Source organism: Pelodiscus sinensis, chromosome 1 (assembly GCF_052426305.1).
Source record: "Pelodiscus sinensis isolate ZL-2025 chromosome 1, ASM5242630v1, whole genome shotgun sequence".
Classification (NCBI taxonomy): domain Eukaryota; kingdom Metazoa; phylum Chordata; order Testudines; family Trionychidae; genus Pelodiscus; species Pelodiscus sinensis.
The window spans coordinates 2,385,011-2,405,438 of record NC_143052.1 but is presented as its reverse complement, the minus strand read 5'-3'; the positions used below and the strand labels follow the sequence as shown (position 1 = coordinate 2,405,438).

Below are 20,428 nucleotides of genomic sequence, written 5' to 3'. Positions count from 1 at the left end.
TCCTGGCCACGCCTGCTCCGGGGCTGGGCCCTGCTCGAGCAAAGCCTCGGGGGTGTCGCCTGCTGTGCCCACCGAGGGGAAGAGCAGAGCCCAGGTGGGAAACGGGAAACCAAATACCTTCTCGTCCTCGTCTGGCAGGAGGGGGAGGGTGTATTTTTAAAACGCTGTCTCTGCCTGGCTGCTGACTCACCAGCCAGGTGGAGCGAGCAGGCCTGTGACTAACCCAGCGCTGGCTAATTTGGGGGAGGGAATCACGTTCCGGCTGACAACAGCCCTGGGCGGTGCGTCGGGCTGGAAGAAGGGAAGTGGCTTGTGGTTTTCTGGTGGTGCCGCACTCCCGGAATCGGGTCTCTGCTAATCCGCGTGTGCGCCGTGCCTCACCACCAGCGCACACCCGCACTCGCCCCGTGCCCTGGCAGTGCTGAGCTGTCACCGCGCTGTGCACCAGGGCCGCCCACAGCCCCGCCCGCCCTGTGGGAACGGGGGGCAACCGGGAGCCAGGCACACGTCCGCACCAGTGTACGTTGCACCCAGGTGTGCATCTGGGCCTAAAAGCTGACGGCAACATTTAATCAGTCAAGTGTGAGGTGCAGGAGTGTAGGTCTTCGAACTCCACCGCGAGTGGTGGGTGGCCCCCCCTTCTGGTGAATGCGTGCACAGCCGTGTACTCAGGTTGCATCTTCTGCGGGAAACGGGAAAACTACGACAGGAGGAATCACCTTTTTCATACCATCCTAGAACCCCAGGGCTGCAGAGCCCTCCGGAGGCATCGCGTCAGCCCCTGCCCATAGCAGGACCAGCCCAACTCACTCATCCCAGCCAGGGCTCTGCCCAGCCCGGACTTAAACACCCCTAGGGATGGAGATCCCACCCCCTCCCCAGGGAGCCCAGCCCAGCGCTTCCCACCCGCCTAGGGAAAGAGTTTTTCCTAATCTCCAACCTAGACCCCCCCCACTGCAACTTGAGCCCATTGCTCCTCGTTCTGCCCCCACTGAGAACAGCCTCTCGCCAGCCTCCTTGGATCCCCCCTTCAGGGAGTTGCCGGCTGCTCTCAAACCCCCCCTCACTCTGCTCTTCGCAGACTGAACAAGCCCAAATCCCTCAGCCTCTCCTCTAGGTCATGTGCTCCAGCCCCCCAATCATTTTGGTCGCCCTTCCCTGGCCCCTCTCCAATGCGTCCACATCCCTTCTGTAGTGGGGGGCCCAGAACTGGACACAATGCTCCAGATGTGGCCTCCCTAGTGCCGAGTAAAGGGGACTAATCGCTTCTCTGGGTCTGCTGGCAACGCTCCTCCTAATGCAGCCCAAGACGCCGTTGGCCTTTTTTCATTAAATCTGTCTTAAACTGCGCGCATCCCTGGTGTCCCTCATTGTAACCCTAGGACACCTCTTCAAAGTCTAAGAACCCGGCGGGGAGGGATACAGGAAACCCCGCCAGGCGGCCTGTCACAAGGCTGCTGTGCCCGGAAACGCGTGCAAATCTGCACACACGTCCGCAGCAACAGAGCCCGAAGTATGCGCAGCCGGAGGAACGATGAACGCAACGCCCGGGCGGGTCCGTGTGGAGCTTCTCGGAGCCCCCCATAGCGCCGCGCGCTGGGCACCCGCCGGCTCCGTGGTGAAACGACTCCGAACGGAGCCCGAGTCCTGACTGCCGCCCGTGGGCTCCCCCTCAGCCTGTGCCCTCCCGCCTGAAGCTGGCGGGGAGGCCTGGTTAGAGGGCAGAAGTGACCGAAGCCGTGGGCAGGCGCCTGGCGTCCTGCTGCCTCCCGTCAGTCGCACTGGGAGGGCAGCCGGCACGTTGGAAGGCCGCCAGGGGCCGATGGTCACCTGAGCCCCAGGGTCTCGCCCGCGGCTGCCTGCGGCGCAGGGATCGTCTCTCCATGTGCAAGGCCTGGTTTGGCTCCCGAAAGGCGCTGGCTCCCCAACCGCCTGCTTGACTCCCCCCGCGGCCGCCTGTCCGGCAGCGCCACCAGCGCTGAGAGATTCTGCCAGCTGAGGGCAGGCCTTGCCCGCGTCTGGGCCCGCAGGGCAGCAGAGCTGGCCACAGGGGAGCGGCAAGGAGGCAGCGACGAGCACGGCCGCTGGGGACCCAGCCTGGGAGCCTGTCGGAGTCCGGCCGCCCCAGTGGAGACCCCCAGCTGCCCTGCTGCCCTGGCGCGAGCCCAGCCCTGGGGCACAAGGAGCGGGAGGCAGGGCTTGGCTAGACCCATGGTTCTCAACCAGGGCCCCTTGGAGAGCCACAAGCAGACCCGGTCCCAGCCATGCTGGGGCCCAGGGCAGAGGGCTGAAGCCCCACGGCCCTCCCCCGGGGCCAGGCTGCAGGCCGCGGAGGTGCCAGTTGGCAGCCCCCCCGTCTAGCCGAGCCCTGCCCTGCAGGCAGGTGAACAGCCCCGATTGCTCTGCCCTTCCTCACCGTGCCTGCGACCGGGAGCTGCCCATCGGCTGGGGGCTGTGCGGTGCAGCGCGAAGGCAGGGGAACAGCCCCGATTGCTCTGCCCTTCCTCACCGTGCCTGCGACCGGGAGCTGCCCGTCGGCTGGGGGCCGTGCGGTGCAGCGCGAAGGCAGGGGAACAGCCCCGATTGCTCTGCCCTTCCTCACCGTGCCTGCGACCGGGAGCTGCCCGTCGGCTGGGGGCCGTGCGGTGCAGCGCGAAGGCAGGGGAACAGCCCCGATTGCTCTGCCCTTCCTCACCGTGCCTGCGACCGGGAGCTGCCCGTTGGCTGGGGGCCGTGCGGTGCAGCGCGAAGGCAGGGGAACAGCCCCGATTGCTCTGCCCTTCCTCACCGTGCCTGCGACCGGGAGCTGCCCGTCGGCTGGGGGCCATGCGGTGCAGCGCGAAGGCAGGGGAACAGCCCCGATTGCTCTGCCCTTCCTCACCGTGCCTGTGACCGGGAGCTGCCCGTTGGCTGGGGGCCGTGCGGTGCAGCGCGAAGGCAGGGGAACAGCCCCGATTGCTCTGCCCTTCCTCACCGTGCCTGCGACCGGGAGCTGCCCGTCGGCTGGGGGCCGTGCGGTGCAGCGCGAAGGCAGGGGAACAGCCCTGATTGCTCTGCCCTTCCTCACCGTGCCTGCGACCGGGAGCTGCCTGTCGGCTGGGGGCCGTGCGGTGCAGCGCGAAGGCAGGGGAACAGCCCCGATTGCTCTGCCCTTCCTCACCGTGCCTGCGACCGGGAGCTGCCTGTCGGCTGGGGGCCATGCGGTGCAGCGCGAAGGCAGGGGAACAGCCCCGATTGCTCTGCCCTTCCTCACCGTGCCTGTGACCGGGAGCTGCCCGTCGGCTGGGGGCCATGCGGTGCAGCGCGAAGGCAGGGGAACAGCCCCGATTGCTCTGCCCTTCCTCACCGTGCCTGTGACCGGGAGCTGCCCGTCGGCTGGGGGCCGTGCGGTGCAGCGCAAAGGCAGGGGAACAGCCCCGATTGCTCTGCCCTTCCTCACCGTGCCTGCGACCGGGAGCTGCCCGTCGGCTGGGGGCCGTGCGGTGCAGCGCAAAGGCAGGGGAACAGCCCCGATTGCTCTGCCCTTCCTCACCGTGCCTGTGACCGGGAGCTGCCCGTCGGCTGGGGGCCATGCGGTGCAGCGCGAAGGCAGGGGCCGGGGGCCTGGATCCTGGCTCTTATGGAAGCTCCCCCGCCGCCGTGCCCGTTGGCCCTGCTCCGGCGTCTCCCCCTGGACGCCTGCCCGGCTCTGCCAGGAATCGCTGCCTCTTGGGGATTCCTTCTGCAGTAGCTGCTGATTCCCAAGGCCTGGCCCCCGGCGCCCCAAACCCGCAGGGGGCCGCCCTGGCGTCTCCGCAGAAGCCTTCTCGAAGGCCGAGCCCAACACCTGCCAGAAACCAGTGGCCGAGCCTGTGCCCGGGCTGGCCCGCGCCGCCCCTCCGTCCGTCTGGCTACCGGCGCTCGCCGGGCGGCTGGCTGAGCAGCCGCGCTCGGCAGCCCCCACACAAGCTGCCTCCTGTAACCTTAATTATTATTGAGCGATATTCAGGGAGCAAAGTTTGGCAGAGTTCCGGGGAGCGGGAGGCGAGCGGTCCCTGCTCTCGGGTGCCTCTAGCGCTCTCCCGCAGCTGTCCTCGCGGGCTGCTGCTCGCCCCCAGCCCCGCGCTCAGCCTGCCGCGCTCTACCGCAGCGCCCGAGAGAGAGGCGCCCTCGCCCCCCGACTCGCTTCCTCTAGAAGCAGGAACATCCTTTGCTTTGGTGTTTGAATTGAAACCCCAGATGGAAAGGGAGCGCTTAACTAAAACCACCGTGAGCCCCCCCTTCTGTCTGCTGCCGTGGGAGGGGTTTGGAGGGGCTCCCCCCGGCCCTGCAGGAGTGGGAGGGCGGAGGCGAGACGGGGGGGAGCAGGAAGCGCCCGGAGCACAGCCCTGGTTCGGAGCTGAAGCAGAAATGAGATGGGAGCGGTGCGGCGCTTTCATTAGCCGAGCCGGCCGGGAGGATACACTCAGACATATGTTTTGACAGAAGCGCTCCTGGTTTCCACGAAATAAATAAATAACTCGGCTAAATTAAATGTACAGGATCCCGGCGGGGCCCTTCCCCCGCTTCCCGGGCCGGCGCTGCCTGCATCCGCGGGGTCGGAGCGCTGGGCTCGGCGGGGGCTCTCCCGGGGGGCTACAGGAGGGCAGGGTGCCGCCAGCCCTCCCCAGGCCTGTAGCTGGGAATCAGACCCTGGGACTCGGCCGCCTGTGCGGGGCTGCCGCAGCCCCGCCACCGAGCCTCGCCCCCCAGGCAGAAAAGCTGCAGCCAGCGGCTTATTTCCGCAGCCAGCGCTGGGCATCCGTGTGCTGGGCCTGCTGGCATCTCGACGCAGGGGCCCAACCCTCTCGCCCCAGGGCACAGCAGGCGGCTTTTCCTGCACTCGTTCCCTCCTGCAGCCAGGGCTCCCCCCCGAGATAGCCCCAAGCCCCCCGGTCAGGGCTGCCTCCAGCCCTCTCGCTCCCCGCGGGGGCAGGAGGGGGGCAGGGCTGCAGGGTGATTTGGGGTTCAGCGCCTGGCGCTGGCATCTTGGCAGAGGCTGGCCGTGGGCCAGGGATGCCGGAACCCACTGGGGACAGCCCGCCGTGACACCATGTCCCTTGTTGGCTCCTGGCTGGGCCCCCCTCCCTGCAGCATCCCAGGATGCCAGGGAGGGGGCTGGTTTAACGGTCTCTGGGCTTGGAGCCGCACCAGTGCTTATGCTCCCTGCCCCGGCACTGGGGATGGTGGTCGGAGGGGGCTCCGAGGGCCCCTCCTCGCGGCTGCCGGCCTCCCCGGCAAGCAACCGCCTCGGAGTGTTTGGTGAGCGACGGCCCCGCAGACAGGGCCTGGCTCTGGCTGGCCGGTCGCCACAACCACCCAGCTAAGCAGGAGGGCACCGTGTCGGCCCTGGCGCCCCCCGGAACCCACTGGCGAGGGCTCCGGCCATGCACAGCGCCCGCTCTCCTGCAATGGCAAATTCACACTTCACAGCAGGGAGGCTTGTACGTCCCGGCCTCCTCGGGGCCTGGCTGGGGGATTGGCCCATCCTGCCCCCTGTGACCGCCCGAGGGTTCAGGCCTTTCCATCCCGGGAGGGTCACGCCAGGCTGGCAGGGGCCCCTGGGGAAAGAATGGTGCATTCAGCTGCAGCTCCGGCCGGCCTGCACACGCGGCATGGGCTGGCACGGAGTGCCCGGGGCACTGGCCCATCGCCGTGAGAACGGGGGGTCTCGCCATGACCCTCGGCTGACACAGACAGGCGCTTGACTAGCCCCCCGTAGGGCCGCAGGGGAAATTCCATCTGGGGCCCGTCTCCCGGCGACCGTCTCCCGGCGCGGGGCGGGGTGAAATCCCCGTGTGCCTGGAGGGCCTAGCGCCCGAGCAGGCCGGGGGGGAAGGGGCCAATGCCGTCCCTCCCCGAGCTAATGGGCTTCGTCCCGCAGCGCCCCTTCCAGCTCCCTCGCCTCCCCGCCGCGCGGCCAATGGCCCTTCCCCGGGCCAGTGCCGCTCAGAACGGTTTCTCTGCTGGCCGAGTCCATCGAGGCGCAGCTCCGGCGCTAATGGCCCCTCACAATGCCTGCTTGCTCTGCCTTCTGCTGAGGGGGTCACCCCACTGTCAGCCGGGCCATCACCCCCCCGCCTCCCTGCCGTCAGCTGCCCCCCCCGCCGTCAGCCAGGCTGCCCCTCCCGGTACCCCTGTCAGCCCCCTCCCCCCACCATCAGCCAGGCTGCCCCCCCGTATCCCTGTCAGTTGGGCACCCCCGCTCCCCTGGTGCCCTGCCATCCGCCAGGCTGCCACCCAGGTCCTGTCAGCTAGCCCCCCCCCCCCGCCTTCCTTGCGGACTTTCTCCTCAGCCCCTCAGGGCGCGGGACGGAGGCCCCTGCCAGCCCTGCCCCCGCTTGGCCTTTTCCTCACTTCCCAGCCTAGCGCCGATGGGCCTGGGCCTTTCAGCATGCGCCTGAGAGCCCCGCCGGGCGTCTCCAGCCTCCGGCCCCAGCGCCCCGCTCGGCCAGCGGGCCCCCAGCCAGGGCGCCAGCCCTCCGGGCACCCGGCGCTCGCTGAGCGGGAATGGCGAGAGCGTTCAGAGCTGGCAGCGGGACGGCCGGGAATCCTGAGCCAGCGTTAATCGCAGCCCTCCCCGGGCGGGGGCTGGGTTCGCGCTTGCTGGGGCGCTTTGATGAGGCTGCATTTATTTCTCGCCCTCCCCCTTCCCGTGCACCTGCTCCGGCCCTGCACCAGCTGGGAAGCCCCTGGCTTTGCGGGCGCTCACAATGGGGTTTATTTAGCTCCAGGGAAGGCTCCCCCCTTCAGTCCTTTTTTAATGAGCCTCTCCCGCTTTTCTCCCCTCCCTCCCTCCTCCCTCGGTTTGGGGGAGGGGAAGCTTTTCTGACCAGGACCGACCAGGTCAAAGACCTTTGGATTTCCATCGGCTTGTTTGGATTTCTCCGGTCAGCCGGTCAGTTTAATCCCGGAGGGACGTTGCATGAAAAATCGGAACAGTGTTTATTAAAATACAAAAATACACGTGTTTCTCAGAGTACAGGCAGCGGTGCTCACTCCCCTCCGCCCCTTCCCTGGATTTCGAAAGCTCAGCTAAGACAGGAAAGTCGCTCCGTGGTTTAAATGGGCTAGAAGGAAATGCGCATACCCCTCCCCCCGCTCTCCGGCTCCCCACACGCCTTTCCTGAGCTCTGTTGGGGGGTGGCTGGGATGGGGGGGCGAGCTTTTCCCCCCCGCTGGGGTTCACCAGCCGCTCAGGTGAGCAAGAGAGACTGTCAATGTGAAAATGACCCCATGCGGACTCTGGTTGCTTTTCTATGAACAGCCGAGCGTATTCCTGCCTTGCAGCAGCTCCGGTTTAATTTCCCCCCCACACGCACACCCACGCACACGCCGGTTGACAGTTCTCCAAAGAGCCCTCGCTTGACTGGGGAACCCCAGCAATTGGGGTTCGGGGAAAAGCTTCATCTCTTGCCATCTTAAAAAAGGTGAAAAAAATCATAAAATTGGAGCATGGTTTACAACCATCTGCCAGCTCTCCCGCACCATCGCTACACACACCGAGCAGCGCACTCGGCTGCGAGGATGTCCTCTAGCCAGCCTGACCTAGCCTTCCCTCACGCCTGTCCCTCCTGGGAAAGTCAAAGACACACACACACACACACACACACACACACACACACACGCACGCTCCCCGGGCCCAGCGGGTTCCGCTGAACTGCAGGGATCTGGTGCAGTGTGGAAGCGTTTGGCTGCAAGCGAGGCCGGTTCCTCTCTCTCCCTGCTCTTTCTTTGGAAGCCATCGGGATACGTGCCTGCGTGTCCACGGATGCCCACGGAGCTGGGACACGCGGGCACCAGCACCTCCCCACTGAGATACATGGCCAATGTTGGCATTTGTTTCTTTAATACGGAGATATCTATCGCCCCCCCTCCCCCCTTCCCCCTCCGTCTCTCCCCCCACCCACGCGCACAAAAACCCCATTATTGCATTTGGAACATTTTGGCACAGTACGAATCCTCGGTGCGCTGGGGTTTGGAAATAGGATAGATCTGTAAATACCGATGCTGGGCTCTAAGAAGAGGGCTATGGAAGGGCTTTGCTTTACCGCATTCTGTGGAGCGGCTGCTAAGCACTGACCCGTCCTTGCCCCACTCCCCTCCTGCCCCTTCGCTCTCATGCCGCTTCGCCTCCTCCCACAAAGTCATGCTGGCTTTTTTGTTCAGATTCTGATTTTTTGCTTCCTCTTTTTTTTTTTTTAAATAGAACTTACGAGTTAGAAAATAAGGGTTTTTTAATTTTAATATAATCTGCTTCTCTTATCAGCCCATAGATTTAATATATAAGCATATACAAGAAAAAAAAGTCTCTTCCCCACTCTGTACAAAAGTTGCTGTCTCGGGTGTGTTGTGCATTCTATTGCATGTAGAATCTCTGAAAAAAGTCAGATTTGCGTTTCCTGTACTTTGTCCTTGGGGTGAGTCTGAATTCTATAAGGTTCAGAGAGGGCGGTTACGGGGGGGTGGAGCGAATTCCCCAAACTGTTTTCTGTCCAGTGGGCCCCGTGTGTGGGTTTGTAGGTGTTGTAGTTAATATGGTCATGAATTGTAGGCAGCACGACTGCCCCCTCACCTGACACGCTGGCGGAAGCTGCCGGTGGCGCGGGTATCTCCTCCTCCACCTGTATGATCTCCACGGTCCGGGCAGCCGTCCCCGTGCTGCGTTGCTGGTGCCGCTTGCGAAGTTTGTAAAAGGCAATCAGCATGGCGGCTGCCAGCAGCGTCACGGCCACGAAGCAGCCGATGATGATCTTCGTGGTCTTCATCACCTCGTCCAGGCTGGTCTGCATCTTGTCGCTGGAGTCTGAGGTGGGCGCCGCCGCCGGCCGGGGCGTTTTGGTGGTCTGGATGAGCACCGTGGTGGTGGTGGTGTACGCCGGCTGGTACCCCGTCGACGTCGTGGGCACGGGCTTGGTGAATTTCGGGGAGATGTCTTCGGGGGAGATCTCTGTGGTTTCCACCGTGACGGTGGTGAAGAAGCTGTAGTTGGAAGTGTTGAGCTCGGCCGTGCTCACGTTGAGGTAGGCCGAGGCGTTGGAGTTCCCTGCCACGTTGGTGACCATGCACGTATAAATCCCCGTGTCCGTTAGCAACACGTGGGAGAAGTTCAAGGTCCCGTCGTTGAGGACGGAGATCCGGGGGTGGTTGGAAGCGTGGCTCAGGACAGTCCCGTTGGGCAGCAGCCACCTCACGGAGGACATGGAAGGAGTCCGGCACCTGAGCTCCACCACGCGGCCTTCGGAGATGTTGAGGTCCATGGGGGCGTCCATGATGAAGGGCGCAGAGCACTGGAAGGAGGCCTGGTCCACCTCCACCAGGAACTTGCCCCTCATGTGCGCGGGGGCGTGGCAGCGCCCGCAGCAGGTGGAGTTGGTGGGGATGTACTCGCGCAGCCACCAGGAGAGCCACAGCACGTCGCAGTCGCAGCTCCAGGGGTTGTGGTGCAAGTGCAGCTCCACCAGGTAGCGCAGGGGCGCGAAGAGGTCGTGCGGCAGCGAGGTCAGGTTGTTGTGGGCCAGGTTGAGCTCCACCAGCGAGGCGAGGGCGTCGAAGGCGTTGCGCTCGATCAGGCTGATCTGCGAGTTCATAATCCACAACTTCTTGAGCGAGCGGAGCCCGTGGAAGGAGCCCGGCTTGATTTGGGGGAAGTGGTTCCCCGACATCTCCAGCTCCTCCAGCCCCACCAGGGGCGTGAGGTTGGGCATGTCTCGGATGTTGCACATGCCCAGGTTCAGGTACTTGAGGTTGTACAAGCCCTCGAAGGCCCCCTCGGAGATGTACTCCAGCTTCTTGAGCTCGCCGAGGTCCAGGCGCATCAGGGAGGGGACCCGGTTGAAGGCGTAGGAGGGGATGCTCTCGATGGGGTTGTTGCGGAGCCACAGCTCCCGCAGCTTGGACAGGTACTCGAAGGCCCCGCTGGGGATGACGGTCAGCCAGTTGTCGAAGAGCTCCAGCGTGTTGAGGCTGGCCAGCCCGTTGAAGGCGCCCACCTCGATCTGGCGGATGGCGTTGCGGCCCAGCTGCAGGACCTCCAGGTGGTGCAGGTGCCGGAAGGTGTCGGCTTGGATCAGCTGGATGTTGTTCTCCATGAGGTTGAGGTGGCGGGTGTTGGAGGGGATGCCCTGAGGGACCTCGGCCAGGCCGCGGCGCGTGCACACCACCTTGCTGGACTGGCTACTGCAGGAGCAGACAGCGGGGCAGTTGGGGGCTCCGGCCCAGGCGGCGGCGGCCGCCAGCACCCACACTTGCGCCGTGAGGTAGACGACCGAGAGCAGGGCGGCGTTCCAGGTGTGGTGCACAGTGACCTGCCACAAGAGCTTCATGATGTGGCACGTTCATAATTCACCATCGTCCGGGATGTGGCACGGAGCGGAGAAGGGGCCCTGTCCCCCGGCGTCCACCCAACGCCGGCTTCTCTCGCCGGCCGGCCGGCCAGCCGGGGGTCGCAGGCCAAGCGGCAGCCCAGCCCCAGGCCCCGGCCGGGCAGGAAGGGGTCTGTGCGCGACTCTCCGGTGTCACCGCAGGACTGCGCTCCCGCCGGCCCCCCCGCTCGGCTCCAGCGCTGAGTTAACAAAGGGGAAGCGGGAGGGGAGGGGAAGGGGGTGAAAGACAAAATGGCTCCTAGTCGAGCCGGAGCCGGAGCCGGGGAAGCCGCGTGGAAGGCGCCGGGCTGGAGGTGAGGCCGCTCGGCTAGGCGGGGGCATAGCTGCCTTGTGCCCCGCGGAGCCGCGCTGCCGGCGCTCGGCGAACGTGTCCTTGGCTCCTAGCGCCGCCGGCGGCTGCCAGCTGCTGCGGCCCCATCCCCGGAGCGTGCCCCGGCCCCTCGTCCTCGGCCCGGCGGCTCCGTGCGCGCCCCCCTCGCCGCGGGGGCTCTGCTGGGGGCTGCGGCGCCTCGCCCGGCTGCAGCCTCCCCGCGCTCCGAAGTGCCGCTGTCCTGCCGGGCGCGTCAGCAGGGTGGGCAGGGCGGCCGGCTCCCCTCCCGCGGCCCCGGCCGGCTCCCCCGCGCCTCGGAGGCAGCGAGCGGCGGCGCCAGCCCTCCGGTGCCGTTAGCGTCTCCGCGGCCCGTCGACTGCGGCGGCGGCGGCGCGAGGAGGCGGAGGCGGCGCGGCGGCGGCGGCACGGGACGCGCCAGGCTCCGGGACCATCGTCCCCGGCTACCCGCGCCGGCGGCAGCCCGGGCTCCCCGCGGCGGGGCTGGTGCAGGCGGCAGCCGCGCGGGCTGCTCTCGCATCCTTTTGTCCTTCAGTGGCACCGGGAGTGAGCTGCTGACGCATCGCGCCGGCCCGGAGCCTCCCCCTCCCCGGCCCTCCAGGGGTTAACGGCCGGGCGGGCGGCCCGGCTGCGGGAGGCGCCTCCGCGGGGCGGCCGCTGCCCGGGGCCGGGGTCGGAGCGGCGCGGCGACCGGGAGCCCTGGGCTTCGCCCGTTCCGCGGCGTCCCCCACGTGCCCCGTCCCCGCCCCCGGCTTTCCCGGCGCCCCCTTCCGCCGCCCCGGGGCTCTGGAGGGAGGCCGGAGCCCCGGGGGGGCGGGGTCACCCCCGCTTGTGACCGGGGAGAGTGGGGGGCGGCTGGAGTCTCCCCGCGGGGCCCGTGACTGCCGGATGGGGGGGGTCTGGATTTGCCCCCCCCCCCCCCCCGGTGACTGCGGGATGGGGGGGGAGTCTGGACTTGCCCCCCCCCGTGACTGCGGGATGGGGGGGGTCTGGAATTGCCCCCCCCCCCGTGACTGCGGGATGGGGGGGGAGTCTGGACTTGCCCCGTCCGGTGACTGCGGGATGGGGGGGGTCTGGAATTGCCCCGTCAGGTGACTGCGGGATGGGGGGGGTCTGGACTTGCCCCCCCCGGTGACTGTGGGATGGGGGGGGGTCTGGACTTGCCCCCCCCCCGGTGACTGTGGGATGGGGGGGGTCCTGGACTTGACCCGTCTGTGACTGCGGGATGGGGGGGGGTCTGGAATTGCCCCGTCTGGTGACTGCGGGATGGGGGGGGGTCTGGAATTGCCCCGTCTGGTGACTGCGGGATGGGGGGGGGTCTGGAATTGCCCCATCTGGTGACTGCGGGATGGGGGGGGGTCTGGAATTGCCCCGTCTGGTGACTGCGGGATGGGGGGGGTCTGGAATTGCCCCGTCCGGTGACTGCGGGATGGGGGGGGGGGAGTCTGGATTCCCCTCCCCCGGTGACTGCGGGATGGGGGGGGGGTCTGGACTTGCCCCGTCAGGTGACTGTGGGATGGGGGGGGTCTGGAATTGCCCCGTCAGGTGACTGCGGGATGGGGGGGGGTCTGGAATTGCCCCGTCCGGTGACTGCGGGATGGGGGGGGTCTGGAATTGCCCCGTCCGGTGACTGCAGGATGGGGGGGGTCTGGACTTGCCCCCCCCGGTGACTGTGGGATGGGGGGGGAGTCTGGACTTGACCCGTCTGTGACTGCGGGATGGGGGGGGTCTGGAATTGCCCCGTCCGGTGACTGCGGGATGGGGGGGGTCTGGAATTGCCCCGTTCGGTGACTGCGGGATGGGGGGGTCTGGAATTGCCCCGTCCGGTGACCGCGGGATGGGGGGGGTCTGGAATTGCCCCGTCAGGTAACCGCGGGATGGGGGGGGTCTGGAATTGCCCCGTCCGGTGACTGCGGGATGGGGGGGGTCTGGAATTGCCCCGTCAGGTGACCGCGGGATGGGGGGGTCTGGAATTGCCCCGTCAGGTGACTGCAGGATGGGGGGGGTCTGGACTTGCCCCGTCCGGTGACTGCAGGATGGGGGGGGTCTGGACTTGCCCCGTCCGGTGACTGCGGGATGGGGGGGGGTCTGGAATTGCCCCGTCAGGTGACTGCAGGATGGGGGGGGTCTGGAATTGCCCCCCCCCCCCGGTGACTGCAGGATGGGGGGGTCCAGTGGCCCAGGGAGAGGAGTGTGGCGTTGCCCTCTCCCACGTCTCGGGGGCTGGGTCAGCTCGTCCTGTGATATAAGGGCAGGGCTCTGGAGTCGCCGGGGGGGGGGGGGGGGGCTGGGATCTGCCCTTATCACGGTGTGGGGGGCGGGGGCTGCAGTTGCTCTAACACCAGCCTGGGCGGGGGGGGCAGGTGACATGCCGGACGGTGTGGGGCTGTGCTCCCGCCTGTGGCGCCCCGTGGCGAGGAGGGGGCAGGCAGGTGAGTGCAGCCTGGCTCCCTTCAGGGCGGTTCCTGAGGCCCCTTGTGCCCTGCAGAGCACTGCCAGCCGCCTGGCCGGCACCTCCACCTGCCGGGGGGGCCGGGCTGCTGCCTCCCCAGCCAGGGGCCCTCAGCTGACGTTCCACGTGGCTGCGCTTGGAGTCAGCACGGCACGTGCTCTGGAAACACCCGCTCCCTGCACAGTGGCTGTCAGAAAAGCAAACCCAGCGTGGGAATCATTAGGAAGGGATCAAGAACAGGACGGAGAATCTCTTATTGCCTCTGTATCAGTCCATGGGACGCCCGCAGCTTGAGCCCGGCGTGCAGACGCTGTCGCCCCATCTCCAGCAAGATCTCTTGGCCTTGGAAAGGTTCAGCAAAGGGAAGAGAAATGCTGAGGGGTTTGGAACGGGTCCCGTACGAAGAGAGATTGAAAAGCCGGGGACTTTTCAGCTTAGAAAAGAGGAGACTAAGGGGGATATGGTAGAGGTCTGTAAAATCATGACTGGGGTGGAAAAAGTAAATAAAGAAAAGATTTTTGCTTGTTCCCATAACACAAGAACTAGGGGTCACCAACTGAAATGAATAGGTAGCTGGTCTGAAACCAAAGGCAGTTTTTCTTCAGTGCACAGTCAACCTGTGGAACTCCTCGCCAGAGGATGTTGTAAAGACCAGGCAGGACCTTAACAGGGTTGACGGATGAGCCAAATACATCGATAGAGGTTGGATCCATCAATGGCTGTGAGCCAGACTGGCCACGGATGGTGTCTCTAGCCTCTGTCAGAGGCTGGAAGTGGGTGACAAGGGAGGGATCACTGGATGATTCCCTGTTTGGTTCACTCCCCCTGGGGCACCTGGCATTGGCCGCTGTGGGAAGACAGGACCCTGGTCTGACCCAGCCTGGCCGCTCTGATCTTCTTACATATTCGGCATAGGGGCCGGGATCCCAGTGGGCTGCAGGCCCCTTGCGGCGGCTTGGCTGAGCTGTACCTCCCTCCCCCCCGCCGCCCCCCCAGCTTGGGGTGTGCCAGCGACGTGCTGAGCACATCGATGGAGAGGACCGAGGAGCCTTGGCCCAGGGGCCGTGTCGGGGTCTGCACGGCGCTGGCGCCTGCCTGGGGCTCTGACAAATAGCCTGGCGCTGACTGACAGCACCGTCTGTGCTGCTGCTCCGGGCGCGCTGTGCCAGGGCGCTGTGCCGTGCTCTGAGGAAGGGGCCGTGGGCGGGCAGGGGTCTCGGGGGCCTGGGAATCTCTTGCCCTTGCATTCGACATCGGCCCCTGGCGCGGCCGGACGAGGTGGTGAACGGGCTGCGCTCGCCGCCCACCTCCATCGTCAGACCCTGGTTTCTGCTGCTCCCGCGGGCGTCCGGCTGTAACCGTTGGCGGCTGCTGCTGCGGAATGTGGGGGCTCCGGTTCGGCTACTCGGCTCCGCCGGGCCTGCCCATGGGGTCGGGGGGACGGCGCTTTGCAGCGCCTGGGTGAGGCTCTGGCGCCCGCGGGCAGAGCATAACAAGCTGCTACTGCTGCCGGCTTCTCCGCACGCTCCAGGGCGGGCTCCGGCCTGGGGCTCTGCCGACCCCACCTCCCGCAATGACTCCCAGCCGGGCTCGGCGCGGCTCCGCACGGTGGAATTTGAGGGTTTGGGGGGATTGGTTTGGAAGCGACATCCACAAAAGCCAGGTCGAGCGCGCCAAGGACGCCCGCTGGCGCCCTCCTAGTCGGCAGAGGCCACAGGGAAGGTCGTTTGTGCAGCCTGAGCTTGATGCCCCTTGTCGCAAGAGGCTCCCCTGCCTTCTGCGTGCCACACCGGCCTCAGCAGGGGCCTGCCCGGGACGACCGGGGCTGGTGCCCGCAGGACCGCTGCTGGCGGGGTGCACGGTGCAGGGGCAGAGCATGCAGGAGGGGAGAGGAGGGTCTTGTGAAGGCGGCTGATGCTGCCCTGGGGAGGTGGCATCGCCTGCCTGCGCCCCAGCGCCGTGGTGCGGCTGGCCCCTCGCTGGGGGCCCTCGCTTGCCGGGAGGATGCCAGGCCGACGGGAGCTGCGCTTTGCACAGCTGGGGGTAAGCGTGCCGGGAGCGCCGGCCCCGGGTGTCTGGAGCGGAGGGCCAACACCTACCCGGCGGTGCTGCCGGTTTCCGCCTGCGTCTCTCCGCGCCTGTCTCCCAGCTGTCAGCGGGGGGAGAACCCTGCTGGATCGCACTGGGGAATCGTGGTGTGGAATCCGCTAATGTGTGTGAAGCGGTGTGATAGCGCGCGGGGAGCGCCATGGAAACGCCCGGGGGATGCCCCAGGACCCTTCTCGCCCTGCGACAAGGTGGCTGTAGAACTCGGGCCTTGTCTGGCTTCAGTGCTCCGTGTGCCCCGTCTCGCTGCGCCAGGTGGTGTTCGTGGGGAGGGCACAGCCTGCCAGGGGGCGGGAATGGGAGCGGGCTGGCAGGGGAGGGGATCTCGGAGACCCCCCAGCAGAGCATGCCCAGTGTGGCCAGCACCTGGGGAGTGGCCGTTCTGCCGACCTGGGTGTGCGAGGCCGTTTGCACATACCACATTCTGCCAACCTGGGTGTGCGAGGCTGTTTGCACACGCCCCGTTCTGCCAACCTGGGTGTGCGAGGCCGTTTGCACACGCCCCGTTCTGCCGACCTGGGTGTGCGAGGCCGTTTGCACACGCCCCGTTCTGCCAACCTGTGTGATGTAGTGGGGGGTACCTTGCTGGTTGCTATGCTGGGCAGTGGGCTGTGAGTGACCTCCACTGGCTGCTGGCTGCAGCAGGGCCCAGCAGGGCAGGAGGTGAGTCATTATGCAAAGGGGGCTCCAAACCTGTCCGACCAGTTATCTCCCAGGGTATGTCTACACTACCCTCCTATATCGAAGTAGGAGGGTAATGTAGGCATATCGCACTTGCAAATGAAGCCCAGGATTTGAATTTCCCGGGCTTCATTTGCATAAGCCGGGCGCCGCCATTTTTAAATCCCGGCTGGTTCGAACCCCGTGTCGCGCGGCTACACGCGGTACGAACTAGGTAGTTCAGACTAGGCTTCCTAGTCCCAACTACTGTTACTGCTCGTAGAATGAGGAGTAACGGTAGTTCAGACTAGGAAGCCTAGTTCGAACTACCTAGTTCGAGCCCCGTGTAGCCGCGCTGCTCGGGGTTCGAACCAGCCGGGATTTAAAAATGGCGGCGCCTGGCTTATGCAAATGAAGCCCGGGAAATTCAAATCCCGGACTTCATTTGCAAGTGCGGTATGCCTACATTACCCCGCTAGTTCGAACTAGGAGGGTAGTGTAGACATACCCTCAGGGAGTGGAACAATGGGAAGAAGGGGAGTGGAGCCCTGGCTGGGGGCAGGGCTGGAAGTGAGGGAGTTAGTTTCTGTCTGGTATCATGGAGGAGACAGCCTAGGGAAAGGGGCTGGGATTTAGGGGCCCAGGCTCCCCATCTCAAGGGGGGCTGAGCCATCCTAGGCCTGTCCTGGAACCAGATGACATCTGTGCTGTGCTGTATCCTGGAGAGGCAATAAACTCCCTCTATTCTACTGGATGGTGGAGTCTGTCCGTGCCATTACGGGGGTGCAGGAGACGGGAAAACCCCAACGCGCCATCACAACCTGGGCGTGTGAGGCCATTTGCACACGCCCCTTCCTGCCAACCCGGGAGTGCGAGGCTGTTTGCACACCCCCCATCCCACAGATCCATGGGGGGGGCATTTGCACATGCCCTGTCCCACAGATCTGGGGGGGGTTGCACACTCCCTGTCCCACCAACCCAGGTTTGCGGGACCATTTGCACACTCTTTTAGATCCTTGAAAACCGCTCTCATGTCCCCTCTCTGTCTTCTCTTTTCCAAACCAAACAAGCCCAATTTCTTCAGTCTTCCCTCACAGCTCATGTTCTCTGGACCTTTCATCATTCTTGTTGCTCGTCTCTGGACCTTCGCCAATTTTTCCACGTCTTTCTTGAAATGTGGTGCCCAGAACTGGACACTAAACTCCAACTGACGCCTGGAAGAATGACTCCTCGTGTCTTGCTCACAGCACTCCTGTTCATGCTGCCCAGAACCAGCCCCGAGGCAGACCCCTGCGGAGCCCCACTTGTTCTGCCCTTCCACCAGGACTGGGAACCGTTAATAACGACTCTGACAACTGTTAGAAAATGCCCCTGGAGTCCCGTGTGCAGCATAACAGAAGGTTTAGGGCTGACAGTCTGTAAATACTGACACGGAGGGCAAGTCTTTGCTCATGCTTGGTATAACCCCATCCCCAGGCTGGCAATGAGGGGTAACTGGTTAATGGTGACAGTAATCAACCGGGAGGGGCAATTGACAATTAAACCAGTCCCTGTGGATCAGGGCGTAGCAGGTTCAAAACAAACAAAAGGAAGTTTTTCTTCATACAGGGCACTGTCAACCTGTGGAACTCCACGCCGGAGGATGTGGTGAAGACCAGGAGTTTCACAGGGTCAAAAAAGAGCTAGGTAGATTCCGGGAGGACAGGCCCATCAGTGCTTATTAGCCAGGCTGGGCAGGGAAGGTGTCCCTGGCCTCTGATTGTCAGGCTGGGAATGGGCGACGGGTGGGATCACATGAGGACTCCCTGTTGTGTCCCTTCCTTCTGGGGTACTGGGCTGGATGGGCCTTAGCTCTGACCCAGCCTGGCCAGTGTCTGGGGCGCTCTGAGTGTGACTGGCTGGGGGAGAAGGGGGGGCGCAGCGTCTTCCCCCCCGCGGAGGTGTGTGGTGCTGCAGGTTCACCAGAGGGCAGCTGCTCCCAGAGGAGGGTGCCTGTGTCCAGGCTGGGCCCTGGCCCGGCTAAGCCTCCCGCCGCGTCCCTCACTTTTCCCTTCTGCCCGACGCAATGCCAGGCCCCGGGCCCGGCAGCCCAGGCCGGCTGAGCAGAGGGGACTAGCGGCGCCGTGGCCTTTCCGCAGCGCTGACCCTGCTCCGGCCCGCGTGGCTCCTGGGGCTGAGCGGGAGGCCGGCTCCATGGCCAAGCGCTGCTCTCTTCCAGGGTCTGTCCTGGTCGCCGGGGTCTCGGAGATGGCCTCTGTGCCCAGCCTGGCCCCGGTGCCCGGCCGAATGCAGCCGGTGCTGGGCGACTCGCCGGTGCAGTCTCGGGGCAGACCCGAGCTAGAGAGCCGCGCGCCAGCTTCCCGTGGGCAAGGCACGTCCCCCTTGGCAGCCTCAGCGGAGTGGCTGGGGACCGACGGGGCTGGGGGGCTGGGCCCCTCAGCCAGGGGTGCCCCCTGGCGTCCTACCCCTGTACCGGGCGCAGAGGGACTCTACTGCCAGTGCCAGTCGGCGTGAGATCCCAGGGACGCACTCCCCCCCGCCCCCGCATACCGTGGGAGCTGGGGGCGGGCCCTGCGTCTCCAGGGGGGGGGGCGAGTCCAGCGTCTCCGCTGGCCAATGGGGCCCAGCCATTTTCATCCCCGGGGCAACCTGCATCCCAGCCCTGGTGCTCCTGTCTAGTCCTCTGTGCCCCCCCTTCTTCCCCCACCACCGTGTGCTGCCCCTGGCGCCGCCTGCCCGGCGGTGTGTGCTCCCGGCCTGGCTGGTGGGCCGGGAGTGGAGGTGGCTCCCTGGCGGGCGCAGGCCAAGTGGGCGCTCAGGTGCCCTTCCCGGCGCGGCTGGGGGTCGGGGTGGTGGCCGGGGGAGGGGCCGCGCCGGGCAGGGAGGTGAGGGCTCCGATTCCCAGCAGGGCGAGCGAGGTGCAGGCTGCTGCAGCACAGGCCTCGGGCGCTGAGGATTTATTTGTGTATCAATATCTCATCTGCATGAGGGGACGTTAATAGCAGCGCCGGGTCCCGGGAGCTTTCCCGTCCGTCAGCCAGACTGCCTGGGCCTCTGACCCGCCAGCTCGTAAATTCCTCCTCCCTTCGCCTCCGCCGTGCCCCTTCCCGGGCAGCCGGCAGAGCCGCCGCCGCGCGCTAAATCCTGCCTGCCTGGCTTCCGACCCGCTCCCGCCTCGCCCCGGTGCTTCGTCTCAACCTTCGGCTGCCGCCCGGCCGCTTGCAATCCCCAGGGCGGCGCGGCCACGGAGGGTGAGGGGCGGAGGGAGCCGTTAGCGGCGTGTGTGCCGGGCAGGGGTGCCTGCAGGGTGTTCCACATTTGGCATAGCAAGAGGCCTGTGACGCGTCCAGCTGATCTGGTGGGGGCCCGCTCCCTGGGCCGTTGGCCCGCTGGCTGGCTAGGGGTCAGACCTGCACCACTAAGTCCGTTTGGAAGTTGGCTCTCCGCGGAGGGCCCGGGCGTGTGCCTAGGACGGACCGTGAGTCCGCAGCTCCCCTCCGGCACTGCAAGCCACGGCGAGGCAGGCAGATCTCCAGGGTCTGATGCCAGCCGACCCGCCCCATCTGCGGCGCCCCGGGGGAGCGACACTCTCCCGCTGCCTCCCAGAGCGGCATGGGAGAGCTCCGGGGGCCGGCGAGGCCGGAGACCTGGCAGGCAGCCCAGGGCGCCGTGTCCACGCCTGCGCCTGCGCCTGTGCCACAGGAGGGCACCAGCAGCACCGCCCCGGTCTCCGCAGAGGCGTCGCTCCCTCCTGGCCCCACCTCCGCATGTCAGGAGCTGCAGGGCCTGGCAGAGGATCTGATGCCGCAGCGGCCTGCAGGCCAGGCTGGCGGGGTCCCGGGTGCAGAGTTCCAGAGTGTGCCCCCCAGCGTGGCCGTGTGCTCGGGGCCGGGACTCATCGCGCTCTGAGCATCGTTGGAGGGATAGGTCGCTGGCACCCGGCACCGCTCCCCATGCAGGGACTGGCTCCGTCTTCCCCAGCACAGGGCTCGGGACCAGTCTGAGCAGCTCCAGGGGAGCCTTCTCGCTACTCCTCCATGGCCCGGGCATTGGTGTCCTCGGCCAGTGCGCGGTGCCACACCCATACCAGCCTCATTCTGGTCTCCATCAGCCTTGGTGCCCCCCGCTCCAGCGCCTAGCCGGGCGCCTGCTGTCCCGCAAGCGGGTTCCCAGGCGGCTCAGGGGCTGCCCCCGGCGGATCCGTGGGGTTCCCTGCGCTGTCCCACGTACCGCGCTGGGTGGCCGGTGCTTCGACCCGGGGTGGGCTCCCAGCTGCGAGGAGCTTGGTGTGCGGAGGAGGCGGCTCTCCGCGTCGGCGTCGCAGGGCATATGCAGCCTCCCTCCCTCTCCTGGCGGGCAGAGCCATCGGGGACTTCACGGACAGCGCGGCCCCAGCGTTCTGTCAAGAGGGCGTCTCGATCGGCTTGCTCCGCCCGGCGGCTGTCCGCATCCAGCGCGGCATTGGCCTGCACGCCCGCC

General features: G+C 66.1%; 2 protein-coding genes across 2 annotated transcripts in view; one reads left to right on the top strand and one right to left on the bottom strand.

The window, feature by feature from the left end:
- SND1 (staphylococcal nuclease and tudor domain containing 1) overlaps nucleotides 1-20,428 on the top strand; it is a gene marked incomplete at its 5' end in the record, with an annotated part of 277,106 nt that overhangs the window by 232,380 nt on the left and 24,298 nt on the right. The gene's annotated exons all lie outside the window — the stretch shown is intronic.
- On the bottom strand, nucleotides 8,246-11,314 carry LRRC4 (leucine rich repeat containing 4). Its single transcript, XM_075924111.2, has one exon. It carries the CDS (start codon nucleotides 10,341-10,343, stop codon nucleotides 8,406-8,408), a length of 1,938 nt encoding a protein of 645 aa, XP_075780226.2. The 5' UTR covers nucleotides 10,344-11,314; the 3' UTR covers nucleotides 8,246-8,405.